Source organism: Erinaceus europaeus, chromosome 8 (assembly GCF_950295315.1).
Source record: "Erinaceus europaeus chromosome 8, mEriEur2.1, whole genome shotgun sequence".
NCBI lineage: Eukaryota > Metazoa > Chordata > Mammalia > Eulipotyphla > Erinaceidae > Erinaceus > Erinaceus europaeus.
The window spans coordinates 124,935,708-124,961,092 of NC_080169.1; the positions used below are offsets into that span (position 1 = coordinate 124,935,708).

The 25,385-nt window shown below is 59.9% G+C and overlaps 1 protein-coding gene across 3 annotated transcripts in view; it reads left to right on the forward strand.

Annotated features, from left to right (window-relative positions):
• DNAJB6 (DnaJ heat shock protein family (Hsp40) member B6) overlaps positions 1 to 21,377 on the forward strand; it is a 38,163-nt gene extending 16,786 nt beyond the window's left edge. For 2 of the 3 annotated variants that reach the window (XM_060196859.1, XM_060196860.1), the window contains exons 7-10: positions 781 to 925; positions 1,356 to 1,426; positions 15,565 to 15,882; positions 20,792 to 21,377. In XM_060196859.1, the coding sequence (XP_060052842.1) occupies positions 781 to 925; positions 1,356 to 1,426; positions 15,565 to 15,882; positions 20,792 to 20,871 (614 nt within the window). In that variant the 3' untranslated portion in view covers positions 20,872 to 21,377. The remainder of the gene's footprint in view (positions 1 to 780; positions 926 to 1,355; positions 1,427 to 15,564; positions 15,883 to 20,791) is intronic. The other variant, XM_060196861.1, reaches the window with a different exon arrangement.
• Positions 21,378 to 25,385: the final 4,008 nt, after the last annotated feature.

Genomic DNA, 25,385 nt, shown 5'->3' on the forward strand with positions numbered 1-25,385 from the left:
GTGTGTGCGAGTGTGTGTGCGAGTAAGCGTGTGTGCTGAGCAGGAAGTCACGTTTTCACCTCTGGGGTCACTGCTGGGTCTCAGTGCGCAGCCCCTGCCTTCTCCACCCCACCATGTGTGGGTTTATCTGAGTGAGTGAGTGAGAAGAGGGGAAGGAGGAAGGCACTGCAGCACCACCCGCCACTTGTGATGCTCCCAGGGCTGAGGATCGAACCCAGGGCCTCTCACGTGTGCGCTGTGCTGGGCAAGCTGACGCCCAGCCCCCACATGCCGCCTCTTTACAAATCTTAAACCTCACTTATGAAAGGCTCTGCCCTCGTTCCCCGGCCCGGGAGCCACTAGGCCACGGGATGTCACAACATGGGTGCTGAGCCCAGAACGTGGGGTGCGCTGCCCAGTGACGGGTCTGGAGGGGACGGGAAACGCGGTTGCTCCTGACCTTAGGCCAACCGATGGGCCCACTGTGGGTGACTCATAGAGGTGAGGGTTCAGCGTCTGTGTCTGGTGGTGTTCCCTGAGGGGTGCCACCAGCACTGCGGGGTGGGGGCGGTCAGGTCGAGGGAGGGGTTCAGTAGTGAGTGCCCTCGCACGTGCGCACACACACTGCCCCCCCACTTCCCGGGGCGCAGGGCCTGGTGGGCACGTCTGCTGAAGTGCTGGGTCTCGGACGGGGGCCGTGGGCCTGCTGCCGGGTTGGGGGCCCTCTTGGGTGGCGGGAGGGCCGGGCGGGTGGCCGTGACCCCAGTACAGGGAGCTCTGACTTCTTCCCCGCCCCCGCAGGCTTCAGCTCCTTTGGATCCCTGGGCCAGGGCGGTATCACCTCCTTCTCCTCCACGTCATTCGGTGGAGGTGGGGGGACGGGCTCCTTCAAGTCTGTGTCCACCTCCACGAAAATCGTCAACGGCCGAAAAATCACCACAAAGAGGTACCGTGGTCTCGAGTCCGGCTTCACGGAGGGGATGGTGGGCAGGGCCGGGCGGCAGCCCCTCCCCTTGCCCGCCCCGTGTGATGTGCTCTGGGTGTCTCGCCTGGCGCTCGGGCCTGGGAACTTGCGCTTTGACAGTAAACTGTGTCTTAGTGGGGAGGCGCCAAGCAGCTTCTCCACAGCCGTGAGGACTGAGCGGTTTACCTTGGTGGCGGCCTGAGAGCCGGCCCAGGGGGTGGGGTGGGGGGGCAGCCCCTGTTAGCCAGCACGCTTGTGGGCACCGTCCAGCACGGTGGCCCGGCCTGGCCCGCGCACGGCAGCCTCTGAGCGAGGAGACTTGGCTTGGAGCTGCACAGGCGGCAGCCGCTGGCCTCCCCGGCCGGGCTCCCGTGCACACGACTCACGCTCTGAACCCTCCGTCCGCCCGCAGGGTCGTCGAGAACGGTCAGGAGAGAGTGGAGGTGGAGGAAGACGGCCAGTTAAAGTCCTTGACGATAAACGGTAAGGAGCAGCTGCTGTGCTTGGATAGCAAGTAGCCGGGCTGTAGCCGCTAGCCTAACAGCAGCGTGGCGAGGACGGCAGGAGCTTCTCTGAAGACCCCAGGCGCACCCGCCTCAGTCTGACTGTAGCCTCAGTGTTTATAAGCCTCACCGGAGCCCCACTTGTCATAGACTTTGAGTTTATCTTTGGGACCACGTGATAGGACCATTTGTCTCGGAAACCGTTGTAAATCTCTTCCGCACTTTGCTTTCTCTGGGCGCGATCCGAGGCCGCGAACGCCTGCGCTGCCGCCAGCACGGACCTGCTTGTGTGTCGGCCTGCTGTGAAGCCGCCGGGCGGGCCACCCGCAGAGCTCGGTTTTTCCGTGTTTAGTAGCGAACGATGAGACACGCGGATGGGGACACATTTCTGGTCTAACATAAGTCGGGATGTTTCCTAGCTGTGCATGATTGCTGGCGGTTCAGTGAGTTTTGACAATTGTCTAAAATGTAACGTTAAGCTTAGGTTTAAACAAGTAAAGTTGGTTCATTGGGTCTTTTGTCATTCGCTTTTGAAAACGACAATAAATGGATGCGTGTTTGGTGCATTATTCCCCGAGTGGGGCCTGTGGCCTGTGCGGACGTGCCGGGTCCCGGGGTCCCGGCCGGCTGTGGGGGACACGGCGCTCCGGGAGGGTGAGGACCCCGAGGACGGCGCCTGGCCTTGCGCTGCGCTGCGCTGGTCGTCAGTCCAGGTGGGCTTGAGGCCGGCTCGTGGCGAGCACAGTGCGTGTGGTGGGGTCGGGGATGTGGGTGTGGACAGCGAGACACGGTGCCATCCCGAGTGGCTCTGGGGGACGGGCGGCCAGGCTCCTCTGTCCTCTGCCGGAGAGGGGACGGGAGGGGTTGGAACAGAGTGGAGGGCAGGGGGCCGGAGGAGCCAGAAAGGAGGGGAGGGGAAGGGACAGGACTGAGGGAGGCTGTGTCCTGCAAGCCCTGGGGGCCATCGCCATCCTCCCATCCTCAGCAGGGCTGGCTGCCCCTCCCCCCACCTGTTCACACCTGTGGAGCTTTGACTGGCTGCCCCTCAGGGACTCCTCCCTCCCGTGGCCACACTGGGGACACAGCTTAGCGGTGAGGAGCCCACAGGGGCCACTCCGTGGCAGGTGCACCCCCCAGCTTCCCTCTCCACTCCCCCTCCCCTCCTCCCTCTCCCCTCCTACTTCCTCTCTCCACCTCCTCCCCTCCCTCCCCCAGGCTCCCTCCTCCCTCTCCCCTTCTCCCTCTCCTCCTCCTCTCCCCCCTCCCCCAGCTCCCCCTCCCCCTCCTCCCTTTCCCCCTCGTCCCTTCCCCTTCCTCTCTTCCCTCTCCCCCTCCCTCCCCCAGGCTCCCTCCTCCCTCTCCCCCTCCCCTAGCCCTCCTCCTCCCCCATGAGTTGGAAGGGGAGCAGGCTCTTGGAGGGAGTGGGGAACTCGCACCTGTGTGGAAAACCTTAGAATCCTCACCCGTGAGGGTTCCACAGTCCCGTGCGTCACGTGAGGGAGGCGGGGGCTTCCCGCACACGCGCGGGTCAGACCCGGCCCCACCTGCCAGCCTGTGCTCTGCCCACTGAGCTGACCCCGGCCGCTGTTCTCTGCTTGTCTTTATTCCCATGCTGCCCTCGCCCTGTCTGCTGCTGTGAAGCGCATGCACTGGCCTCGAACCCGGGACTCCTGGACTCCCAGGACTGAGCCCTGCCCTCTGCACTGCCCACCTGGCCCCTCCCGGAGTTCTGTCCCCCCGGGGCTCGCTGTGGCCATGTTCCTACCCCATGAGAGACAGACCCCGTCCAGGGCGCCCCCCAGCACGGGCACACACGGGTGCCGGGCCGTCCTGGCTCTTTGTAGGCTGGCTGCCGTGAGGCGTGGTGCTGGTGGCCAGGCGGCCGGGCTCAAGGCCCCGGGTTCGAACCCCCGCTCCTCACCTGTAGGGGGAAGTTTTAACGAGTGGAGAGGCAGGGCTGCAGGGGTCTCCCCTTCCCCTCTATTTCTGTCTAGTAAATAAAGATTCAGAGGGGCAGAGGGCGCGACCCCATGCTGGCATGGGGCTGAGGCAGCTGGGTTGGGTTGGTCCCTCAGTGAGCACCAGGCCACCCTGATTCCTTCCATGCTGTGGGTGCTGTGTTTAGTGCTGTGGGTGTCGGGTGTGGGCACGGCCTGGGACTCAGCCGACCTGTCTGGGTGCTGTGGGGCGCTGGGTTCGAGGGCCCAGAGCTGCCCAGGATCTCACCGAGCGGGAGTGGGCAGCCCCCTCACTGCCCTGTCTGGGGTCCCCATAACCGTCCCTGTGGCCACAGTCCCTGGGTCAGACTCCCTTGATTACGCTGAATCCAGCGCCTGACCGTCCTCTCGTCCCCCCGCTGGCCATCAGCCTCTGACTCCCAGCGGCTCCGAGGACACGGCGTCCACCAACGGGCTGACGTCACCCCCCTGTCCCGGCCCCCAGCTTGCCCCATCTTGTCCTCCCCCTGAGGGTGCTGACTGCCCAGTGGACCCCCTTCCCGGGCCACTTGCGCCGTCCTGGCCGGGACAGGTGTCACCTACGGCCCAGGAAGCCTGCCCACAGGGCGGGGGCTTGAGGGTGGCACCGTGGGGCTCCTGTGAGGTGCCGGTGCCGCCACCGTTTCCGTCTCTTTCACAGCTCCTGCGACTCGGGGAGTGTGGGGGGCTGGGCTCGGCCTCAGCTTGGTGCTCTGCCCACTGCACGCTGGCGCTCAGAGCCCTGCTTGGGCCAGGGCCTCTGACTGTCCACTGCCGCGGGGTTGGTGCTGGTGCCCGGAGTCCGTAGCCCCCGGCGGCCATTTTTATCTTTTGGGTTTTATTTGATAGGATGGGTGAGGGACAGAGAGAAGCTTCCCCCTCCAGGTGGGGATTGGGGCTTGAACATGGAACCTTGCGCAGGGTGACGGGCTGTCCTAACGTCCACGGCGCCTGGGCCCTGCCTCAGCCTGCCCCCTTCAGGGCCACGTCCCAGGGGGCGTCCTTAGGGACAGCTCTGTCACCTGACCCCGACCTCTGCGAGACGTGTGCACGCGTGTGCCCCTGGGTGAGCTATGGTGTGTGGAATTGGGGGGCGGGTCTGAGTGAGGCCGGGATGCAGCCCTGCCAAGTGGGCGCTGGGGTCCCGCCACCTGGTGCCAAGAGCCTGTGGCTCACACCCTCGGGCACCCACACCCATGGTACCATGGGAGCAAGGACAAGGGGGTGCTCCCGGCTGTGGGGGCAGCAGCCCTTGGGCACTCGGCCTCACCCCCCGCCCAGCCCTGTCCCCGTCCCCATTCCCCTCTCCCCATCACCCTCCCTCACCTCCCCTTCCCCCTCGTTCTCCCTGCCTGTCCCTGTCCCCCATCTCCAGTTCTGTTTCCCTTCCCCTCCCCACCCCCTTCCTACCCCTCTCCTCCCTCCTTGTTTCCCCCCCTTCTCTGTCCTCTCCCCACCATCACTATCCCCAGGGCTTGGTTCGTTTATCTTTGCTCTTTCATCACCATTGTCTCTGGGCATCACTGCTGGAGACAGAGACAGGGAGAGACAGCCCTCATGGAGCCCCCCAGACATCCAGGGGCTTCGGGCTGTGTCGGGCTGCACCGCAGAGAAGAGAGGAGATCCAGAGCGAAGAGGGAACACAAATCTTTATTTGCACGGGCACCTCAGAGTTGGGTTAGCAAAAATGGCCACCTTCCAGACCCCCTCCCCTGCGTCTAATCACCAATGTGAAGAGCAGGCAAGAGAGACGGGCGGGAGGAGAAGGGCTTTTTAGGGCAACAACCAGGAGTGAGGTGTCGGGACAGGATTGGTTGAGAAAGGCACTGTGAGACTATCGTGGGAAGTGGCAGAGCCTGAGAGGACAGCTTGGCAGATGTGACTGCATCTCCATAATTCCCCAGCATCTCCCCTTTTCCTTTATATCTAATGGACACAGTATAGGAAATATAGAGTGGAGCAGGCTTAAATGTTTTTAAGGAATGCTGTGCTCAGGTGGGGAGATGTAGGACCTTTTTGTGGGGGAGGGAAGACTTACATGGCCGCCAACCTTGTGAGATTCATGTAGAGAGAGAGACTTACCTGGAGGGACTCATAGGTTAAGCTCTGCCAGGCTCCACCATCTCACAATTTTTTTTACATCTTTCCCTATCTATCATGTCATTGCATTAAGATGGTTTAATATCTGTAAAAGACTATCTGTGACAGAGGAATAGTGGTGTAGGGGTGAACAGAAACCTTTTGGGCATAAACCTGAATGATAAAACAAAACAGGAAGGGACAAGTAGGGGAGCAGTAAGAGCCAGTGTGATGCCAAGGGGAGGCTTGGTGCGCAAAGGAACGTTCCCTGTCTCTGGGGGTGTCCGCTGCCTCTGGGGCAGGGATTAGTAATGAGGTGGGGGGTTCTGCCTCTGGAGGCATCTCCTGCCCCTGGGGGGGGCGAGGCTTTGTAATGAGGGGGCGCTTCCTGCCTCAAAGGGCAGGACTCAGTAATGGGAGGGTGTTTCTTGCATCAAAGGACAGGACCTGCAGGTGGAAGGGCGTGGCCTGCCAAGCGGAGGGGCTATTTGGCGTTGTATAGCTCTCAAGGCAACAGGCTGCAAAGTTCATGAACTACTGTGGGTCAGTCTTTGACAAACCAGCAGCGTGAAGGGAACGAAGCTGCTGTAAAATTGTGTAAAGTGTCCAAAGGGTATACCAGCAAGTCCGATAGAAGTCTCAGTCCAATGCAGATGACCAGGAGAAATGCCAGGGGATGAAACGCTGCACGTCATCTCTATGGGGAAGGTCAGCCACCGGAATTTTCCTTTACTGTAGAGAGTGGACTGGAACTGCCAAAACGTGACAGGCAAAGCAGAAGCAGGAAAGGCAGACAGGCAGTAAGAAAGTTCTGTCCTTGGAGTCTGTGAATCAGGTTCTTCAGATCGCGTCAGGTGACATCTAGGGTTTCGGGGGGTGTATCACTGTAGTCGTGCCGTCTAGTGGGCGATGTCAGAGTGTGCAGGGGTCCAGATGGTTTTTCCCAGGATTCCTGTGAAAGAAACACACACAATCTGCTTCTCGTGGTTAGCAGGGCATCTGATTTGAATTTTTTATAGAAAAAGATGTTTGGTGCCTTAGCCAACTGAGTATTGGGGGATGTATCTTTCTTTTTTTACTTAATTGGGCCTAGGTGTTTGGCGGGCCTTCTCAACAACCATTTGTCTTTGGGGGTAGTAAGGGATGTCTGCAGCATGGGTGATGTTATAAAGGGAAACATCTTGAAATTGTTGGCTGGCAAAGGCAGGCCTATAGTAGCAAGACGAGATACACCAGTTAAGTGTAGAAGAATATGTGAATGTTGTTAATTCACACAAGTTGTGTATGGAGGAACTTCTTATAGTTTAATACCTTACCATATAAGCAGATGCTTCTTCATGTGAAGGCTTTGACATAGTTGTAGTCAGTTACTTGTGAAAAAAAAAACAAAACTTGTTAACAAGTTAGAAGTTTACTATAATTGATGATTCAATGATTATAATTGGTTTAAGTATCTTTATAATTTTGTTAAAAGGTCATCTAATGTGACCTGTAGCAGTCTCGACAGCAGGATCTTTACACCAATTTTAGTTAAAATATATATTGATTTTTTAACCATTTTTACTTTGGACTATAAACAGACTCAGGTTACTTAGAGAGTTAATGCATGTTAGTGACAATGGTTTTAATATTTACAGTGCCAGATTGATGCCAGATCTGTTGTGGATTAATTTCCACAAGATAGCTTACAGGGCACTTTTTGGGGCCCTTCAAAAGTGTCTTGTATAGAGAATTTGTATTTTAGTTTTGGGAATGTATTGTCACGTTAAACATTTAGACTTTCACCTTAAATAGTTACTTTTAGCAAATTAATTTTACCTTGCCTGATAATAATGTAGCTTCAAGGTTACACTTTAACCGTTAAGTTAGTGTTTACCAAACTTGAAGCATACCCATAAACATTTAGTTATAACACACAGGAGGAGAAAAACTTTTATGAAAACGTATCATTTAAAAAACAAATTTAGATCTGTCTTTACTCACACAATTTAAGACTAAGCACTTATATACCAAGACTTATATAGGAAAAATCAAAAGAGAGGAAAAAAATTTCTTTGGAATGTTTCTGGATGTCTCCAGAAACTTTAGCTGCATACAGCATTTTTATATAAATTCAATTAAGTTTCAGAGTACTCTGAGCAAAATGGGTCACACAAAAATTTTTGGTCATTTAACACACTCACAAAACACAACTGGCCAGTCATAGCATGAGACATTCAGAGAAGGGGTAGGAGAGAGGGCTCTGTGAGCCAATTTTTTCAGATTCCGCCATGTCGTATTACGGGTCCTGGGGTACATCCTGCATCCAGTCCTCTTGCAGTTTTTCTTGTTCCTCAGGGATAGCAGCGCCATCATGCGGGTATTGCCAGACATGGCGGGCAGGAAGCCAGAGAGGTTTTGAGTAATTATGTGGAAAAACACATGCGCAACCCCTCCCCACGGTCAGTAAGAGGTCAGGCCCTTTCCAAATTTTATCAGGTGGGTCTTTCCGTTTGACCTTAGTAGCTGGGAGGGTAGATGGTGTTTGCCAGTGAAGAATAATAGGAGATAGGTCCAAGTTATTGTAAATATTAAAGAGATTTAACGTAGTTAAGGCTTTTGCTAGCTGGATATTGGGGGGGTACATTCCTCCTTTATCTTTATTTAATTGAGCCTTAAGGGTTTGATGGGCCTTTCGACAATGCCTTGTCCCTGTGGATTATAGGGAATGCCTGTGGTATGAGTAATGTTCCAGAGGGAACAAAAATCTTTAAATTGTTTGCTGGTTAACATAGGCTCATTGTCAGTTTTCAGTTGAAGAGGAGGTAAGCCCATTACAGCAAAACAGGAGAGCATATAGCCTATAAGCTTTTTAGAGCTTTCTCCTGTCTGAGCTGTTGCCCACATAAATTTAGAAAAGGTATCAATTGAGACGAACACATATTTTTGTTTGCCAAAGTTTGGTATGTGGGTGACATCGATTTGCCAAAGAGCATTGGCTTTTAAGCCTCGGGGGTTAACACCAAGAGTCTGAATAGCAGGTGTTTTTATGAGACTTGCACAGGAAGAGCATGTAGCTAGGATATGTTTTAACTGTGGTAACGGAACATCAGGAAATCGAGCTCGAAGGCCTTTAAGATTAACATGGGTTAGGGAATGAAAGTCAGCAGGATCAGAGACAGAGACTGGGAAAGTTCCTGTGGAGGCAAGGCGGTCAGCTGCAGCATTCCCTTCGGACAGGGAACCAGGAAGAGGGCTGTGGGAACGAAGGTGTTGAATATACAGTGGTTGGGTTCGAGAAGAGAGCATAGAGGCGATTTGAATCAAGAGAGGGGAAAGTGGGTTGTCATCAATTTTCACATACGAACGAGCAAGCCATGGAAGTAAGTTAACAGTATACACACTGCCAGAAAAAAGGTTGAAGGATTCTGGTACAGATTTTAATGCAAGGAAAACAGCATAAAGTTCTTTGTACTGAGGGGAATTCTCAGGAAGCTCAGTAAAGAGAGGTTTAGGAGATTGTTTGTCTGGGTAATATATAAGGGCAGCAGCTCCCTTTTTTCCGCCATCAGTAAAGATTGTAGGAGCAGAGGGGATGGGATCTCGAGAGAAAAGTTTAGGTGCTAGTAGAGGCAGAAGAGGTAAAGAAGCTATCAATTTATTAGAGGGAAAATGGTTATCTATTTGTCCTGGAAACCCCGTGAAACTTATGGCAAAGCGAGAATGATGGCGTATGAGCCACTCTGTATCTGTGAGAGAAAATGGAAGAATAATTAAATCCGGTTCCCTTCCTAAGACTTGCACCGATCTGTTTCTTCTTTGGCGAACCATGAATGCTAACGCATCTATCTCAGTGAGGAGTCTTGGAGCTCCTCCTACTGGCATGTGAAGCCATTCGAGAACCCCATGGTCTTGCCACAATGCCCCTACTACTGTGGGCGTAGAGTTAAAGATTAGAAGGTTTACCGGAGAGGAGGGGGAGAATCGAACAAGGTGCATGTCCTGGAGGGCCTGGTTAACCCTTTCCAGTGCCAAGGAGGCCTCGGGAGTTAACCTACATTTTGAGGAGGGCTGTTTGTTTCCTTTTAACAGGTCAAACAGTGGTTGGAGGCAGCTAGTAGGCAGATAAAGATACTGCTTAAGCCAATTTAAATTTCCAAGAAAACTTTGTAAAGAAGCAAGAGTAAGGTTAGGAGGAAAAGTAACACTAGGTTTTAAAGGACGAATTTGCATTAGAGAAATCTCTGAACCTAAAAAAGATATTGGAGGAATTAGCTGTATCTTCTCAGGAGCTACATTAAGGCCGCTTTTCTTTAAGGCAGGAATGAGAACATCACGTTGGGCACAGAGATCTGTATCTAATTTTCCCTATATTAATACGTCATCCATGTAATGAAAAACATTAAGGCCCTTATGGATATATGGAAAAAGGGCAGATTTAACAGCCTCCTGACAAATTGTAGGACTATTGACCACGCCCTGGGGCAGCACCACCCATTCAAATCTGTCAGCAGGGCTGGCGTTATTAATAGAAGGAACAGAGAAGGCAAAACGTTTACAATCTCGCGGATGCAAGGGGATAGAGAAAAAACAATCTTGTATATCAATAGCTATGATTGGAATTCCCGTGGGAATTGCAGAAGCAAGAGGCAAACCCCTTTGGGGGGAGCCCCAGACCTGCATGGTTTTATTTACTGCATGGAGATCTTGGAGGAGGCGCCATTTTCCCGAGCGCTTTTTAATCACAAAGACAGGAGTATTCCATGGGCTTCGAGAATGACGAATGTGTCCCAAGGACAATTGCTCTCGGACGAGCTCTTTTAAAATTTCTAGTTTATCCCTAGGCAAAGGCCACTGTTCCAACCAGACAGGCTCATTAGAAAGCCAGCTTAAGCAGGGTGTTTGGCTACGAACAGTGGCATTTAGTATTGGGGGTGCTGATTAGACCTGGTCTCGCAGGAACGAGTGTTACGCTCTGCAGAGGCGTCTGTGGATATCCTAACATCAAGACATTCCAGAAGATCCCTGCCCTGTAGGTTGGTGCTAATATCAGCTACCAAAGGGCGGAAGTGTCTGGTAGTCCCTTCAGGGTCTTCCCACATGAGCGAATCTCGTGTGAGAAAGGCTTGGGTCAACCCTCAAACTCCGTGTAAACGGGGTCCTGGGAGGAGTTCCCAATTTTGGGGAACCTCTGCTTACCTTAAAATAATCTCTTCTGCCCCCGTGTTAATCAAAAATTTAAAAGGAATATTGCCAATCTTTACTGTCATAGTAGGGAGTGGTCCACAAAATCTCAGGCCCCGAATTTGTACCATTCAGGGGTGTGCCATCTTTATGAAACATGGACCAACAATCTCTCTTCCAATGAAAACCTTTCTGACATCTAGGACAAGGTGTTCGTGGTCTCTGGCTCCCTGACTGGAGCCGTGGTTGCCCTGACTGGAGGCAGGGTTCTCCTGACTGGAGCCGTGGTTGCCCTGACTGGAGGCGTGCTTGCCCTGACTGGAGGCGTGGTTGCCCTGACTGGAGCCGCGGTTGTCCTGACTGTAGCCGTGGTTGTCCTGACTGGAGCCGTGGTTGTCCTGACTGGAGCCGTGGTTGCCCTGACTGGAGGCGGGGTTGCCCTGACTGGAGCCGTGGTTGCCCTGACTGGAGCCGTGGTTGCCCTGACTGGAGCCGTGGTTGCCCTGAGTGGAGGCGGGGTTGTCCTGACTGGAGGCGGGGTTGTCCTGACTGGAGCCGGGGTTGTCCTGACTGGAGGCGTGGTTGCGGCTTATCTGGACATTGGTTACGCCAATGCCCTTGGCAACCACACTGAAAGCAGGCCCTGTTTTGCTTATGTGAGGTAACTGCATAAGCCTGTGTCATAATGGGTGCCTCATAAGAGCCTGATCTAAGTTCCTGTGTCGCTAAAATCCAATTATCTGGGTGTTGGTGTTTAAGACTGAGGCATGCCTGACAGAATTCTGGAATCATGCCATCCCAGACTGTCGTTTTCGCCGGGCTGCCTTCACGGGCATGGGCGGGTAACAGACCACCAGGGACTCATGGTTGAGCTGTAGGCAGTATCTATTCATGCAGGACGCAGCACAATCTAAGCCGAGCTAAGCTAAACTAACAACTGCAAACAATCTTGTCCTTATAAATATGCTAGCCCAGTAGGGTGGGAACAGGATGTGACGCAGAGAGGGTGGAGAGAAAAGTGACTGGTGAAAATCAGGGTGTGACAAGGGGAGGATCAGGGTGTGACAAGGAGAGGGGGTGGAGCAGGTGAGAATTCTACCACTAAACCACCAATGCCCTGGAGGGAAAGTGGTGCTTTATGTAAATGTAAAAGTGATTTATGTAAATAGACGGCAGTGGTTATGTAAATAGAATGCAGTGTTAAGCAGGCGGGATTTAAACCAAATGAAACAGAAGGGGGTTTTAAAAGCAGAATTAGAAGATACCAACACCAGACAATAGAACGCAGGAAGAGAAAACGGACTTCAGGATTATAAATCAATCTCTCTAAGCTTGACCACATCCTGGCAATGAAGTTAGCTAGGGATTCATTGGTTTCTTGGTGAAGCGAGTTAATGGGGACCGAGGCCGCTCCTGTGGGTGGGGTTAGTCTCTCCCATGCTTGTGACGCACAGATGCATACCTGTTCAAAATTACCAACTGGAAACTTGGCTTCTGCATGCTGAATTCTGGTTTCAAACTCTCCCGCTCCAAACAGTGCATCAGAATTCCACTCCAGCTGATTCTGACTATTTCTCTGGGATTGCTTTGAGCATTCATCATGAAAACATGCCTCCCATTGCAGGTAGAGGGGGTCTGGGAGTGCAGCACAAGCTACGTCCCTCCAATCTTGGGGGGTATTAAGGTGCTGGAGAAAGCCTCGTAAAATGGACTTGGTCCATGGGGCATGAACTTCGTCATCTTTAACTGCCTGCCTGAGCTCCCTAAGTTCTTTGGAGGAGTATGGATCCCACACCTGAGGGTTTTGTCTATTGGGGGACACATTTACCGGGAAGGTGTGGACTTGCTTTGATAACCAGGTAGCAACGGGGGGGAGGAGTCACGGAAGTGGAAGCCACTGGAGGAGCGGCAGCGGCAGCCAGAGAAACTGAACGCATGTCTGCCAAAACAGAATTCTTGGTGCAAAATGCAGAGGGCTTAGGGTGGGTATGCGCCGAGACAGTATCCCTTAACTCTTGTATCTCAGCCTCAAGGTCCCTTAACTTTTTGGCAGGGCACCTTATATATATTCCCAAAGCTGCAAACATAGCCCAGAGGATCCACGGTGCAGCCCCAAGTAAAACATCTCCGAGATAGAAAGCCTGTCCCCATGAGAACAGAGTAAAGGGTTTGGGAAGCCTCTTTGTAAAATGGAAGGAATCCCATGGCAGAGAGGAACACGGGGCCACAGAGAGTCAAGCGGCTGTATACTTACCTGCGTCTGGGCGGGTCGAGCTCCACACTGGGTGACAGGTGTCGGGCTGCGCCGGGGAGAAGAGAGAGTGGAGATCCGGAGCAAAGAGGGAACACAAATCTTTATTCGCACGGGCACCTCAGAGTTGGGTGAGAGCGCAGTGGTTCGGGCCACGAGGAGGTAGCAAAAATGGCCACCTCCCAGACCCCCTCTCTTGCATCTAATCACCAATGTGAAGAGCGGGCAAGGAGACGAGGGGCGGGAGGAGAAGGGCTTTATAGGGCAACAACCAGGAGTGACGTGTCGGGACGGGCTTGGTTGAGAAAGGCACGTGAGACTATCGTGGGAAGTGGCAGAGCCTGAGGGGACAGCTTGGCAGATGTGACTGCATCTGCGTCATTCCCCAGCAGGGCCGGGCTGGTGAGGCGTGCACTCCACCATCTGAGCCGCTTCCCGGCTGTGGCTGTGGCTGTGGCCGTGGCCGTGGCCCTCACGGTCAGCGAGGCACCTTTGGGTGCAGGGTGAGGGGTGCGGAGGGGCCTCAGCTTGTCCTGAGCCCAGCCGCCCGGCTGGTAGCTTGTTGGGGTCGGGATTGGTCCCTGCACCCTGCGCCTGGGCTGGGGTGGGGTTGGGGGAGCAGAGCACCTCGCACCCAGCGCCTGGTGCAGAGCCGTGAGGTCGTGGCCCTTGTCCCGAGAACTCCGCCAGTGCCGGCACCTGGGGTGGAGGAGGGAGGAGGATGTGGTCCCCACGTGCTCCAGGCCCCAGGCCCCGGACCCCACCCCTTCTGGGTTCTGGTTCAGGCTGAGTCTGGGGAGCCCAGGGTCACGCCGTCCTTGACCCCACGGCACTGCCCCTCATGAAGCTTCCTGTGGTGCAGGGGCTCGAACCCAGGGTCCTGTGGGGCGGGCGGCCATGGTGTTAGAAGTCAGTCGGCCCTGCACCCCGAGAACGGACCCAGGAGGGTGAAGACGGGGAGCCCTCGTGGCTTCAGTCCTGCAGAGGGGGGCGCCCGCCTCTCCTGGGGGCCGTGTCTGTGCCTGCCCCGCTGGTCAGCACCCTTGTTCTGCGTTCTGACGCGAGCGTTCCCTGCGCCATCGGCTGGCTGTTCCGGGACTCTCAGTGTAGTCTGCGTGGGCGGCGTTCTTTTTTATTATTATTCATTTATTGATGGGCGAGAGACAGCTGGAAATTGAAGAGGAGGGGGAGATAGAGACCCCCGCAGCCCCGCTTCACCACGTGTGACGCTTCCCCCCTGCAGATGGGGATGGGAGGCTTGAACCTGGGTCCTTGTGCTCTGTAATGTGAGCGCCCGACCCGGTGCTCCATCCACCCCTCCCCCCCCCCCCGCCCCTCAAGTCCTCACTCTTACCCCACTGCTGAGAGAGAGGGCGTCTCCTCCTGCCGTCTGAGGTTGAGGGGTCTGTGCATGTTGGCTGAGCTCACTCCCTGGCTTAGGCCCAGGGGCAGCCCCTCAGGCTGTGCGTCCTGCCGTCCCGCCCTCCCGCCGCTGAGCCCTGCCCACAGCCGCAGGGTGCCCACCCCTGGAAGCTGCCGCCCATGGGCTCTTGGCATCCGGCGCTGTGCCCAGAGCTCCGGGACACCCACCACTCCGGCACAGGTGGCCACAACCATCACCTCTTAGATGTATGGGCACATAGGCCACCGAGTGAAAGGACCCGGGTGGGAGCCCCACTCCCACCTGCAGGGCCGGTGTCATGAGCTGCGGAGCAGGCCTGCGGGCGTCTCTCCTTCCCTCAGCCTCGCTCAGTCCTGTGCAATGAGGCAAAAGGAGAAAGACCACCAAGGGTGCTGGTCTTTTAAAAAATAAATATAAAAAAATTTTAAAAGGCAACAAAAGGAAATAAATATTAAAAAAGATACATGCAGGCTTGCTTCACCACCTGTGAAGGGACTACTTTACAGGTGGGGATCTTTACGCCACATGTGCTTAACCTGCCGCACTACCGCCCGACTCCCTGTTGCCTTGTTTTACTGTTGTAGTTATCGTTGTTATTGATGTCGTTGTTGGCTAGGACAGAGAGAAATGGAGAGGGGAGGGGAAGACAGAGAGGAGGAGAGAAAGACAGACACCTGCAGACCTGCTTCATCGCCTGTGAAGCGACTCCCCTGCAGGTGGGGAGCCGGGGTTCGAACCGGGATCCTTATGCCGGTCCTTGTGCTTTGCACCACCTGCGCTTAACCCGCTGCACCACCGCACGGCTCCCAAGTGTCTGTCTTTCTCTTCCTCTCTGTCTTCCGCTCTTCTCTCGGTTTCTCTCTGTCCTGTCCAAAAACGACAATGAGAAAAAATGGCCTCCAGGAGCAGTGGATTTGCAGTGCTGGCACCGAGCCCCAGCAGTAACCCTGGAGGCAAAAAAAGATGCACTGTGTGTGTGTGTGTGTGTGTGTGTGTCACAGAGCTCAGTCTGCAGAGCACGGGACCTGCAGGCCCAGGCCAGAGCAGAGGGGCCTGGGGTGGCTGGAAGGCGGAGGTCAGCACTACCCCTGCACATGGTGGCAGTGAGTGGACTGGGGTCCCCACCTCTGCTGGGGGGCTTCTCAGGCCCTGTGAGGCCAGGCCCCTCCCCACGGATGGGACGGGCGGGGAGCACAGGGAGGGTGGCAGGTCCTGGTGCTGGGGCCTCACGTGCCCTTTCCTTGCAGGTGTGCCCGATGAGGAAGCCCTGGCCGCCGAGTGCCAGCGTAGAGGCCAGCCCGCACTGCCCGGCACGCCCGCCCGCAGCCCCCAGCCCCCCCGCCGGCCGGCCCAGCGCCCCCCGGAGAAGCACGCTCCGCCCGCCGGGCCCCGTGTCCCAGGCTGGGATGCCACGCCCTTGGCAGGTGTGCTGGGGGAGCCCCGGGCAGGGCCTGCCTCCGGGGAGGATCCCGGGGACCCCGCTGGGCAGGCTGAGGCAGAGCCCCCGCCCCGGGGTGCCTCCCGCTCGCCCCCCCGTGGCCAGGACCCCGCCGGGCCCGCGGCAGGTACGGCCCCCGCCTCACTGTGCTGCTGCTGCCGGCTCACCTGAGGCCATTAAACGGGGTGCAGCCTGCCAGCCCGTGTGTTGTTGGGTGGGAGCCAGTCCGCACACACCACTCCTCCCTCTCCCAGCTCGGCGCCTCTGTGTACACACACACACACACACACACACACGCTGTGCCTGTGTGGTCTCCCTGTGTCCTCCTCCCATTTCCCTGTGTCTCCCCCCGGCCCCTCTCCTATGTCCCTCATATCCCTTCTCCATGTTCCCTCCCCCCCCGTGTCCCTTCCCCATCCCTTGTCCCCTCCCCATGTCCTGTCCCCGTGCCCCCATCCCTTGTCCCCTCCCCATGTCCTGTCACCATGCCCCCATCCCTTGTCCCCTCCCCATGTCTTGTCCCCGTGTCCCTTCCCCATCCTTTGTCCCCTCCCCATGTCCTGTCCCCGTGCCCCCATCCTTTGTCCCCTCCCCATGTCCTATCCCCGTGTCCCCTCCCCATGTCCTGTCCCTGTGTCCCCTCCCCATGTCCCATCCCATGCCCGCTCCCCAGATCCTGCCCTGTGTCCCTTCCCCATGTCCCGTCCCTGTGTCTTGTCCCGTGTCCCCATCCCTTGTCCCCACCCCTTGTCCCCACCCCTTGTCCCCTCCCCATGTCCTGTTCTGTGTCCTGTCCCTTGTCCCCTCCCTGTGTCCCCTCCCCATGTCCCCGCCCGTGTCTCCTCCCCGTGCTCCCTGCTTCCATAAGCTCAGGAGAAACGTGATGCTGACTGGCGGATAGTTCCGGGCCTCTCAGCACCTGGCCCTGCACAAGTGGATAGGATGACCCCTGACCCCAGTGGGCTGTGGAAACCGGCCTGGCCCAGGCAGTCGTCAGGCCTTGAGTCCACCTGGGGCGTGTCCACCACCGGCTGTCCAGGCCACCGCGGGGCCCTTAGGGAGGGACACAGCGACACTTTGGTTCTGGCCCGGGGCAGGTGCAGATGGAAGGACAGGGTCCACCTCCAGCTGTTGGCGCTGACCCGCTCAAGGGGCCTGTAGGGACGCAGCAGCCTGGGCTGCCCCTGCTCCCTGCCCTCTGCCCCCTGCCCTGCCCTTCCCTCCATCTCCTGCCCCTGCCCTCCTCTGTGCCCCTCCTGCATCCCCGTGGGCCTCTAGTGGGGTCCACTCCGGCTGGACCTTGGGCTGCCTGGGGAGAGGGGCCTGGGGGGAGGGTCAGTGCCCACCGGCCACAGGGCTGAGCCAGGAGAGTGAGCAACCCCAACCAGGACTGACCGCTTCCTGCTGGTCAAAGAAGATTCTGGAAGCAGACAGGGCAGTGATGGGGGTGAGGGGCCGCCTGTGGGTGTTGGGGCCACCAGCTCACGGGGACGGGTACCCAGTGTCACCTGTCATCACAGCCCAGAGTGGGGTCCTGTCTCAGCCCCACCCCACCCATGACCTCCCGCCCCCCGTGCTCCCCACCTCACCCACAGCCACCCCTCAGCCCCACCCATGACCTCCCGCCCCCACCGTGCTCCCCACCTCACCCACACCCACCCCTCAGCCCCACCCATGACCTCCCACCCCCGTGCTCCCCACCTCACCCACACCCACCCCTCAGCCCCACCCATGACCTCCCACCCCCGTGCTCCCCACCTCACCCACACCCACCCCTCAGCCCCACCCATGACCTCCCACCCCTGTGCTCCCCACCTCACCCACACCCACCCCTCAGCCCCACCCATGACCTCCCACCCCCGTGCTCCCCACCTCACCCACACCCACCCCTTAGCCCCACCCATGACCTCCCGCCCCCCGTGCTCCCCACCTCACCCACACCCACCCCTCAGCCCCACCCATGACCTCCCACCCCTGTGCTCCCCACCTCACCCACACCCACCCCTCAGCCCCACCCATGACCTCCCACCCCCGTGCTCCCCACCTCACCCACACCCACACCCACCCCTCAGCACCACCCATGACCTCCCGCCCCCGTGCTCCCCACCTCACCCACACCCATACCCACCCCTCAGCACCACCCATGACCTCCTGCCCCCCCGTGCTCCCCACCTCACCCACACCCACCCCTCAGCCCCACCCATGACCTCCCACCCCCGTGCTCCCCACCTCACCCACACCCACCCCTCAGCCCCACCCATGACCTCCCACCCCCGTGCTCCCCACCTCACCCACACCCACACCCACCCCTCAGCACCACCCATGACCTCCTGCCCCCCCGTGCTCCCCACCTCACCCACACCCACCCCTCAGCCCCACCCATGACCTCCCACCCCCGTGCTCCCCACCTCACCCACACCCACCCCTCAGCCCCACCCATGACCTCCCGCCCCCCGTGCTCCCCACCTCACCCACACCCACCCCTCAGCCCCACCCATGACCTCCCACCCCCGTGCTCCCCACCTCACCCACACCCACCCCTCAGCCCCACCCATGACCTCCCGCCCCCGTGCTCCCCACCTCACCCACACCCACCCCTCAGCCCCACCCATGACCTCCCACCCCCGTGCTCCCCACCTCACCCACACCCACCCCTCAGCCCCACCCATGACCTCCCACCCCCGTGCTCCCCACCTCACCCACACCCACCCCTCAGCACCACCCATGACCTCCTGCCCCCCCCCGTGCTCCCCACCTCACCCACACCCACCCCTCAGCCCCACCCATGACCTCCCACCCCCGTGCTCCCCACCTCACCCACACCCACCCCTCAGCCCCACCCATGACCTCCCACCCCCCTGCTCCCCACCTCACCCACACCCACCCCTCAACCCCACCCATGACCTCCCACCCCCGTGCTCCCCACCTCACCCACACCCACACCCACCCCTCAGCACCACCCATGACCTCCTGCCCCCCCCCGTGCTCCCCACCTCACCCACACCCACCCCTCAGCCCCACCCATGACCTCCCACCCCCGTGCTCCCCACCTCACCCACACCCACCCCTCAGCCCCACCCATGACCTCCCACCCCCGTGCTCCCCACCTCACCCACACCACCCCCAGCCCCTCCTGGCCCTGCCTCGACGTCCAAGCCCAGAGTCTCTTTCTGACAAGGTTGGTCAGGACCCGACCTCCAAGGGTGGTGGGAGGTGGTCACTGGTGGTCAGTATGGGCAGGCCTGGTGGGTGGCTTCAAGGGCCCTGGGGCTGGGTCGGCGCTGCCATGACGAGCCTGTGTATCTGCTGTCACCCTGATCCCGGTGGGTCCTGGTGCCCCCCATGCCCAGTGGCCCCTAGGAAGCCGGGAAGGGCCCTCAGAGCTGGGAGGACAGGGCACCCTCCATCCTGCTAACAGGAGTCAGCAGGAATTAAGGCCCCTTCCTCTCTAGACCATCCGGCTGCTGCAGGGGAGGGGGCCAGGGTGACGGCACACTGCAGGCCAGCTCAGTAGGGCTCTGTGTGCCCCTTGCAGGGCTGGGCCCTCCTTCAGAGGCAGACAGACAGACAGCTCTGTGGCTCCTGCCCGGCTTAGGGCTCAGACCCAGGGCCAGGGTAGGGTGGGACGCCTGTAGGGGTCAGGCACGGGAAGAGCCTGGGCTGGGAGGCACTGCCAGTGGGCAGGGCGGGTGTTGGGCACAGGAGCTGGCGGGCTTGGTGCAACGGGACACACACCCGTCCCCGCCTGGAGGCCACACTGGCTGGCTTGCTGAGCCAGGGCCATGAGGGTACCTCCTCCAAATGCCAGGCTGGCTGCCTGTGGGCTGCCGCGGTGTCCCCTGGCTGCGGGGGTGTGGCCTCTGCTGCCCTGGGCCAGTGGGGGCGAGACTTTGGGGTTTCAGGAGCTTCCAGTGCTACAGGGCCTGGAGCCTGGGCATGCACGTGGCAAGGCAGGCACTGCCCGGTGAGCTGTCCCCAGCCCTCCTTTCTGACGTTGGTGTTAGCGCTGGGCGTGCCCACAGAGGGACAGCGAGAGCCAGGGCCATGGAGGTGTGTGGCCCACTTGGTGACAGTCCCTGTGGGTCCCTGTGGCCTGCCTAGTGGAGATCCCGATGACCGTGGGTCCGTGCCTGGTGGCAGTCCCCGTGGGTCCTGTGGCCAGTGGTGGCAGTAACCATAGGTCATGTGTCCATGGGTCCTGTGGCTGGTGGTGGCAGTCCCTGTGGGTCCCATGGCTGGTGGTGGCAGTCCCCGTGGGTCCTGTTGCTGGTGGTGGCAGTCCCCGTGGGTCCCGTGGCTGGTGGTGGCAGTAACCATAGGTCACATAGCCATGGGTCCTGTGGCTGGTGGTGGCAGTCCCTGTGGGTCCTGTGGCTGGTGGTGGCAGTCCCCGTGGTCCCGTGGCTGGTGGTGGCAGTTCCCGTGGGTCCCGTGGCTGGTGGTGGCAGTCCCCGTGGGTTCCGTGGCTGGTGGTGGCAGTCCCCGTGGATCCATGGCTGGTGGTGGCAGTCCCTGTGGGTTCCGTGGCTGGTGGTGGCATTCCCCGTGGATCCATGGCTGGTGGCCACAGTCCCCGTGGATCCATGGCTGGTAGTGGCAGTCCCTGTGGGTCCCATGGCTGGTGGTGGCAGTCCCCGTGGATCCATGGCTGGTGGTGGCAGTCCCCGTGGGTTCCGTGGCTGGTGGTGGCAGTCCCCGTGGGGCCTGTTGCCGATGGTGGCAGTCCCCATGGTTCCCGTGGCTGGTGGTGGCAGTCCCCGTGGGGCCTGTTGCCGGTGGTGGCAGTCCCCGTGGGTCCCGTGGCTGGTGGTGGCAGTCCCCGTGGGTCCCGTGGCTGGTGGTGGCAGTCCCTGTGGGTCCCGTGGCTGGTGGTGGCAGTCCCCGTGGGGCCTGTTGCCGGTGGTGGCAGTACCTGTGGGTCCCGTGGCTGGTGGTGGCAGTCCCCTTGGGGCCTGTTGCCAGTGGTGGCAGTCCCCGTGGGTCCCGTGGCTGGCAGCAGCCCCCGTGGCCGCATTCTGACTCGCGTGTCTCCGTAGGCCTCGAGGGCAGCAAACGCAAGAAGCAGAAGCAGAAGGACGAGTCCAAGAAGAAGAAGCCAACCAAGGGGGTCCCCTAGCCACCCCCAGCCCCCCGCGCTGCCTGGCCCTCACTAAACCCACCTGCCCGCATGGCCACCGTGCCTCCCTCCGCCTCCGTCCACCTCTGTTCACTTCTGCCCACTGCCCAGACCCCAGTGTGGGCCCATCCTGCCCCATGTGACCAGTGACACTCATATCCACACTGTCACCCTCCAGCCAGGACGGATGTCCCTCTGGGCACAGGCCGCCTGTACTGACCTTCCGGGGACTGTCCGTCCACGTCAGACAGGAGGGCAGCCCCGGGGCCGCCCCCAGACACTCAAGGGGAACCGGGAAAATGTGACAAAGCAGCCTGGCTCCTCAGTCCACAGCCTTCTGGAAGCTTCTCCGGCCTGAAGCCTGCCACTGTGGGCTGGCCACTCCTGCCTCACACTGGGGCTGCACCCCTAGCTGAGGGCTCAGCTTGTGGGTGGCCTGCTGGGCAGGGGCCTCCCGGGGAGGGTGGGCCTGCGAGCGCCCTGGAATAAAGGCAGTTCCCACCTGGCTCACGCTCACTGGGGGATGCCGGCACCCCACTTGGGGGATGGCCACAGGGCAGGGCTGCCGGGCAGTGAGTGACCCGGGGAGGGGCTGCGCTGACCGGGTGGACGGGGGTCTCCCTGCGGTGGCTGGGAGGCCGACCCCACGGGCCTCCCGCTCAGAGTCCCCTCACCTGCCGGAGCTCCGGGACCCCTGCCTGGTGACCACCAGCGGGCCTGCCCACCGCTCTGGCCCCTCAGGGTGGATGCGGCGCCACTTGGGGGTCCCTGGCGAGGGTCACCACGGGACATGATGGGGGAGCAGGGTCCCTGGGGTGTGGCCCTCCTTGGGGGCTCAGGCCAGAGGGGAGTGGACGGGGGGCTGCAGTGCTGCCCGCGGCCACACGAGGTCGCCACAGACCAGGAGACGCCAGATGGGGACGGCCACGCCCCACGCAGCCACATGGGCTCACACAGTGAGTGACCTTAGTGACCCACGTCCCCTACACCCGCCCCTGCCACCCCGTCCTCGGCCGCCCACCCCAGATCCCCCATGGGGAGGCCAATCAGCCACTTCCTGTTCCCTGGGAGGGTATCCTTGGGGGCCAGCAGTGCGGCACCTGGGTAAGGGCACATGGTGCTAAGCGCAGAGACCCGGGTTCAAGCCCCTGGTCCCACTGCAGGGGGAAGGTTCACAGGTGGTGAGACAGGGGTGCAGGGTCTCTGTCTCCCTTCTCTCTGTCTCTGTCATGTCCAATAAGGTGGGAAAAACGGCCACCAGGATCAGTGGGTTCCTAGTGCCGACACGAGCCCCAGAGAGAACCCCGGAGGGAAAGAATATCTCAGGGTCAAGAGGCCAGAGCAGTTCAGTGGGCAGGGAGACGCCTGGCCTGCCGGGGCTCTGGGATCAAAGCTGGGCGCCGCATGGGAGCACCCTGCACAGCACCCAGGGAGACCATGGAGTGGGCAGGGCTGTGGGGTGTCTCCTCTCTCAGCACCCTGCACAGCACCCAGGGAGCCCATGGAGGGTGGGCAGGGCTGTGGGGTCTCTCCTCTCTCAGCACCATGCACAGCACCCAGGGAGCCCATGGAGGGTGGGCAGGGCTGTGGGGTGTCTCCTCTCTCAGCACCCTGCACAGCACCCAGGGAGCCCATGGAGAGTGGGCAGGGCTGTGGGGTCTCTCCTCTCTCAGCACCAGGCACATCACCCAGGGAGCCCATGGAGGGTGGGCAGGGCTGTGGGGTGTCTCCTCTCTCAGCACCAGACACAGCACCCAGGGAGCCCATGGAGGGTGGGCAGGGCTGTGGGGTGTCTCCTCTCTCAGCACCAGGCACAGCACCCAGGGAGCCCATGGAGGGTGGGCAGGGCTGTGGGGGTGTCTCCTCTCTCAGCACCCTGCACAGCACCCAGGGAGCCCATGGAGGGTGGGCAGGGCTGTGGGGTCTCTCCTCTCTCAGCACCAGGCACAGCACCCAAAGAGCCCATGGAGGGTGGGCAGGGCTGTGGGGTGTCTCCTCTCTCAGCACCAGGGACAGCACCCAGGGAGCCCATGGAGGGTGGGCAGGGCTGTGGGGTGTCTCCTCTCTCAGCACCAGGGACAGCACCCAGGGAGCCCATGGAGGGTGGGCAGGGCTGTGGGGTCTCTCCTCTCTCAGCACCAGGCACAGCACCCAGGGAGCCCATGGAGGGTGGGCAGGGCTGTGGGGTCTCTCCTCTATCAGCACCAGGCACAGCACCCAGGGAGCCCATGGAGGGTGGGCAGGGCAGTGGGGTCTCTCCTCTCTCAGCACCAGGCACAGCACCCAGGGAGCCCATGGAGGGTGGGCAGGGCAGTGGGGTCTCTCCTCTCTCAGCACCAGGCACAGCATCAAGGGAGCCCATGGAGGGGGGCAGGGCTGTGGGGTCTCTCCTCAGCACCCTGCACAGCACCCAGGGAGCCCATTGAGGGTTGGCAGGGCTGTGGGGTGTCTCCGCTCTCAGCACCAGGCACAGCACCAAGGGAGCCCATGGAGGGTGGGCAGGGCTGTGGGGTCTCTCTCAGCACCAGGCACAGCACCCAGGGAGCCCATGGAGGGTGGGCAGGGCTATGGGGTCTCTCCTCTCTCAGCACCCTGCACAGCACCCAGGGAGCCCATGGAGGGTGGGCAGGGCTGTGGGGTCTCTCCTCTCTCAGCACCAGGCACAGCACCCAGGGAGCCCATGGAGGGTGGGCAGGGCTGTGGGGTCTCTCCTCTTTCAGGACCATGCACAGCACCAAGGGAGCCCATGGAGGGTGGGCAGGGCTGTGGGGTCTCTCATCTCTCAGTACCCTGCACAGCACCCAGGGAGCCCCATGGAGGGTGGGCAGGGCTGTGGGGTGTCTCTGCACTCAGCAACAGGCACAGCACCCAATGAGCCCATGTAGGGTGGACAGGGCAGTGGGGTCTCTGCTCTCTCAGCACGAGGCACAGCACCCAGGGAGTCCATGGAGGGTGGGCAGGGCTGTGGGGTGTCACCTCTCAGCACCCAGGGAGACCCATGGAGTAGGCAGGGCTGTGGGGTGTCTCCTCACTCAGCACCAGGCACAGCACCCACTGAGCCCATGGAGGGTGGACAGGGCAGTGGGGTCTCTCCTCAGCACCAGGCACAGCACGCAGGGAGCCCATGGAGGGTGGGCAGGGCTGTGGGGTCTCTCCTCTCTCAGCAGCAGGCACAGCACCCAGGGAGCCCCATGGAGGGTGGGCAGGGCTGTGAGGTCTCTCCTCTCTCAGCACCAGGCACAGCACCCAGGGAGCCCATGGAGGCTGGGCAGGGCTGTGGGGTGTCTCCTCTCTCATCACCCTGCACAGCACCCAGGGAGCACATGGAGGGTAGACAGGGCTGTGGGGTGTCTCCGCTCTCAGCACCAGGCACAGCACCAAGGGAGCCCATAGAGGGTGGGCAGGGCTGTGGGGTCTCTCTCAGCACCAGGCACAGCACCCAGGGAGCCCATGGAGGGTGGGCAGGGCTATGGGGTCTCTCCTCTCTCAGCACCCTGCACAGCACCCAGGGAGCCCATGGAGGGTGGGCAGGGCTGTGGGGTCTCTCCTCTCTCAGCACCAGGCACAGCACCCAGGGAGCCCATGGAGGGTGGGCAGGGCTGTGGGGTCTCTCCTCTTTCAGTACCCTGCAGAGCACCCAGGGAGCCCCATGGAGGGTGGGCAGGGCTGTGGGGTGTCTCTGCACTCAGCACCAGGCACAGCACCCAATGAGCCCATGTAGGGTGGACAGGGCAGTGGGGTCTCTGCTCTCTCAGCACCAGGCACAGCACCCAGGGAGTCCATGGAGGGTGGGCAGGGCTGTGGGGTGTCTCCTCACTCAGCACCAGGCACAGCACCCACTGATCCCATGGAGGGTGGACAGGGAAGTGGGGTCTCTCCTCTCTCAGCACCAGGCACAGCACCCAGGGAGCCTATGGAGGGTGGGCAGACCTGTGGGGTCTCTCCTCTATCAGCACCAGGCACAGCACCCAGGGAGTCCATGGAGGGTGGGCAGGGTTTTGGGGTGTCACCTCTCAGCACCCAGGGAGCCCCATGGAGGGTAGGCAAGGCTGTGGGGTGTCACCTCTCTCAGCACCCTGAACAGCACCCAGGGAACCCATGGAGGGTGGGCAGGACTGTGGGGTGTCTCCTCTCTCAGCACCCTGCATAGCACCCAGGGAGCCCATGGAGGGTGGGCCGGGCTGTGGGGTGTCTCCTCTCTCAGCAGCAGGCACAGCACCCAAGGAGCCCCATGGAGGGTGGGCAGGGCTGTGAGGTCTCTCCTCTCTCAGCACCAGGCACAGCACCCAGGGAGCCCATGGAGGGTGGGCAGGGCTGTGGGGTCTCTCCTCTCTCAGCACAATGCACAGCACCCAGGGAGCCATGGAGGGTGGGCAGGCCAGTGGGGTCTCTCCTCTCTCAGCACCCTTGACTGGACCCAGGGAGTCTATGGAGGGTGGGTATGGCTGTGGGTTGCCTCCTCTCTCAGCACCCTTCACAGCACCCAGGAGGCCCATGGAGGGTGGGTAGGGCTG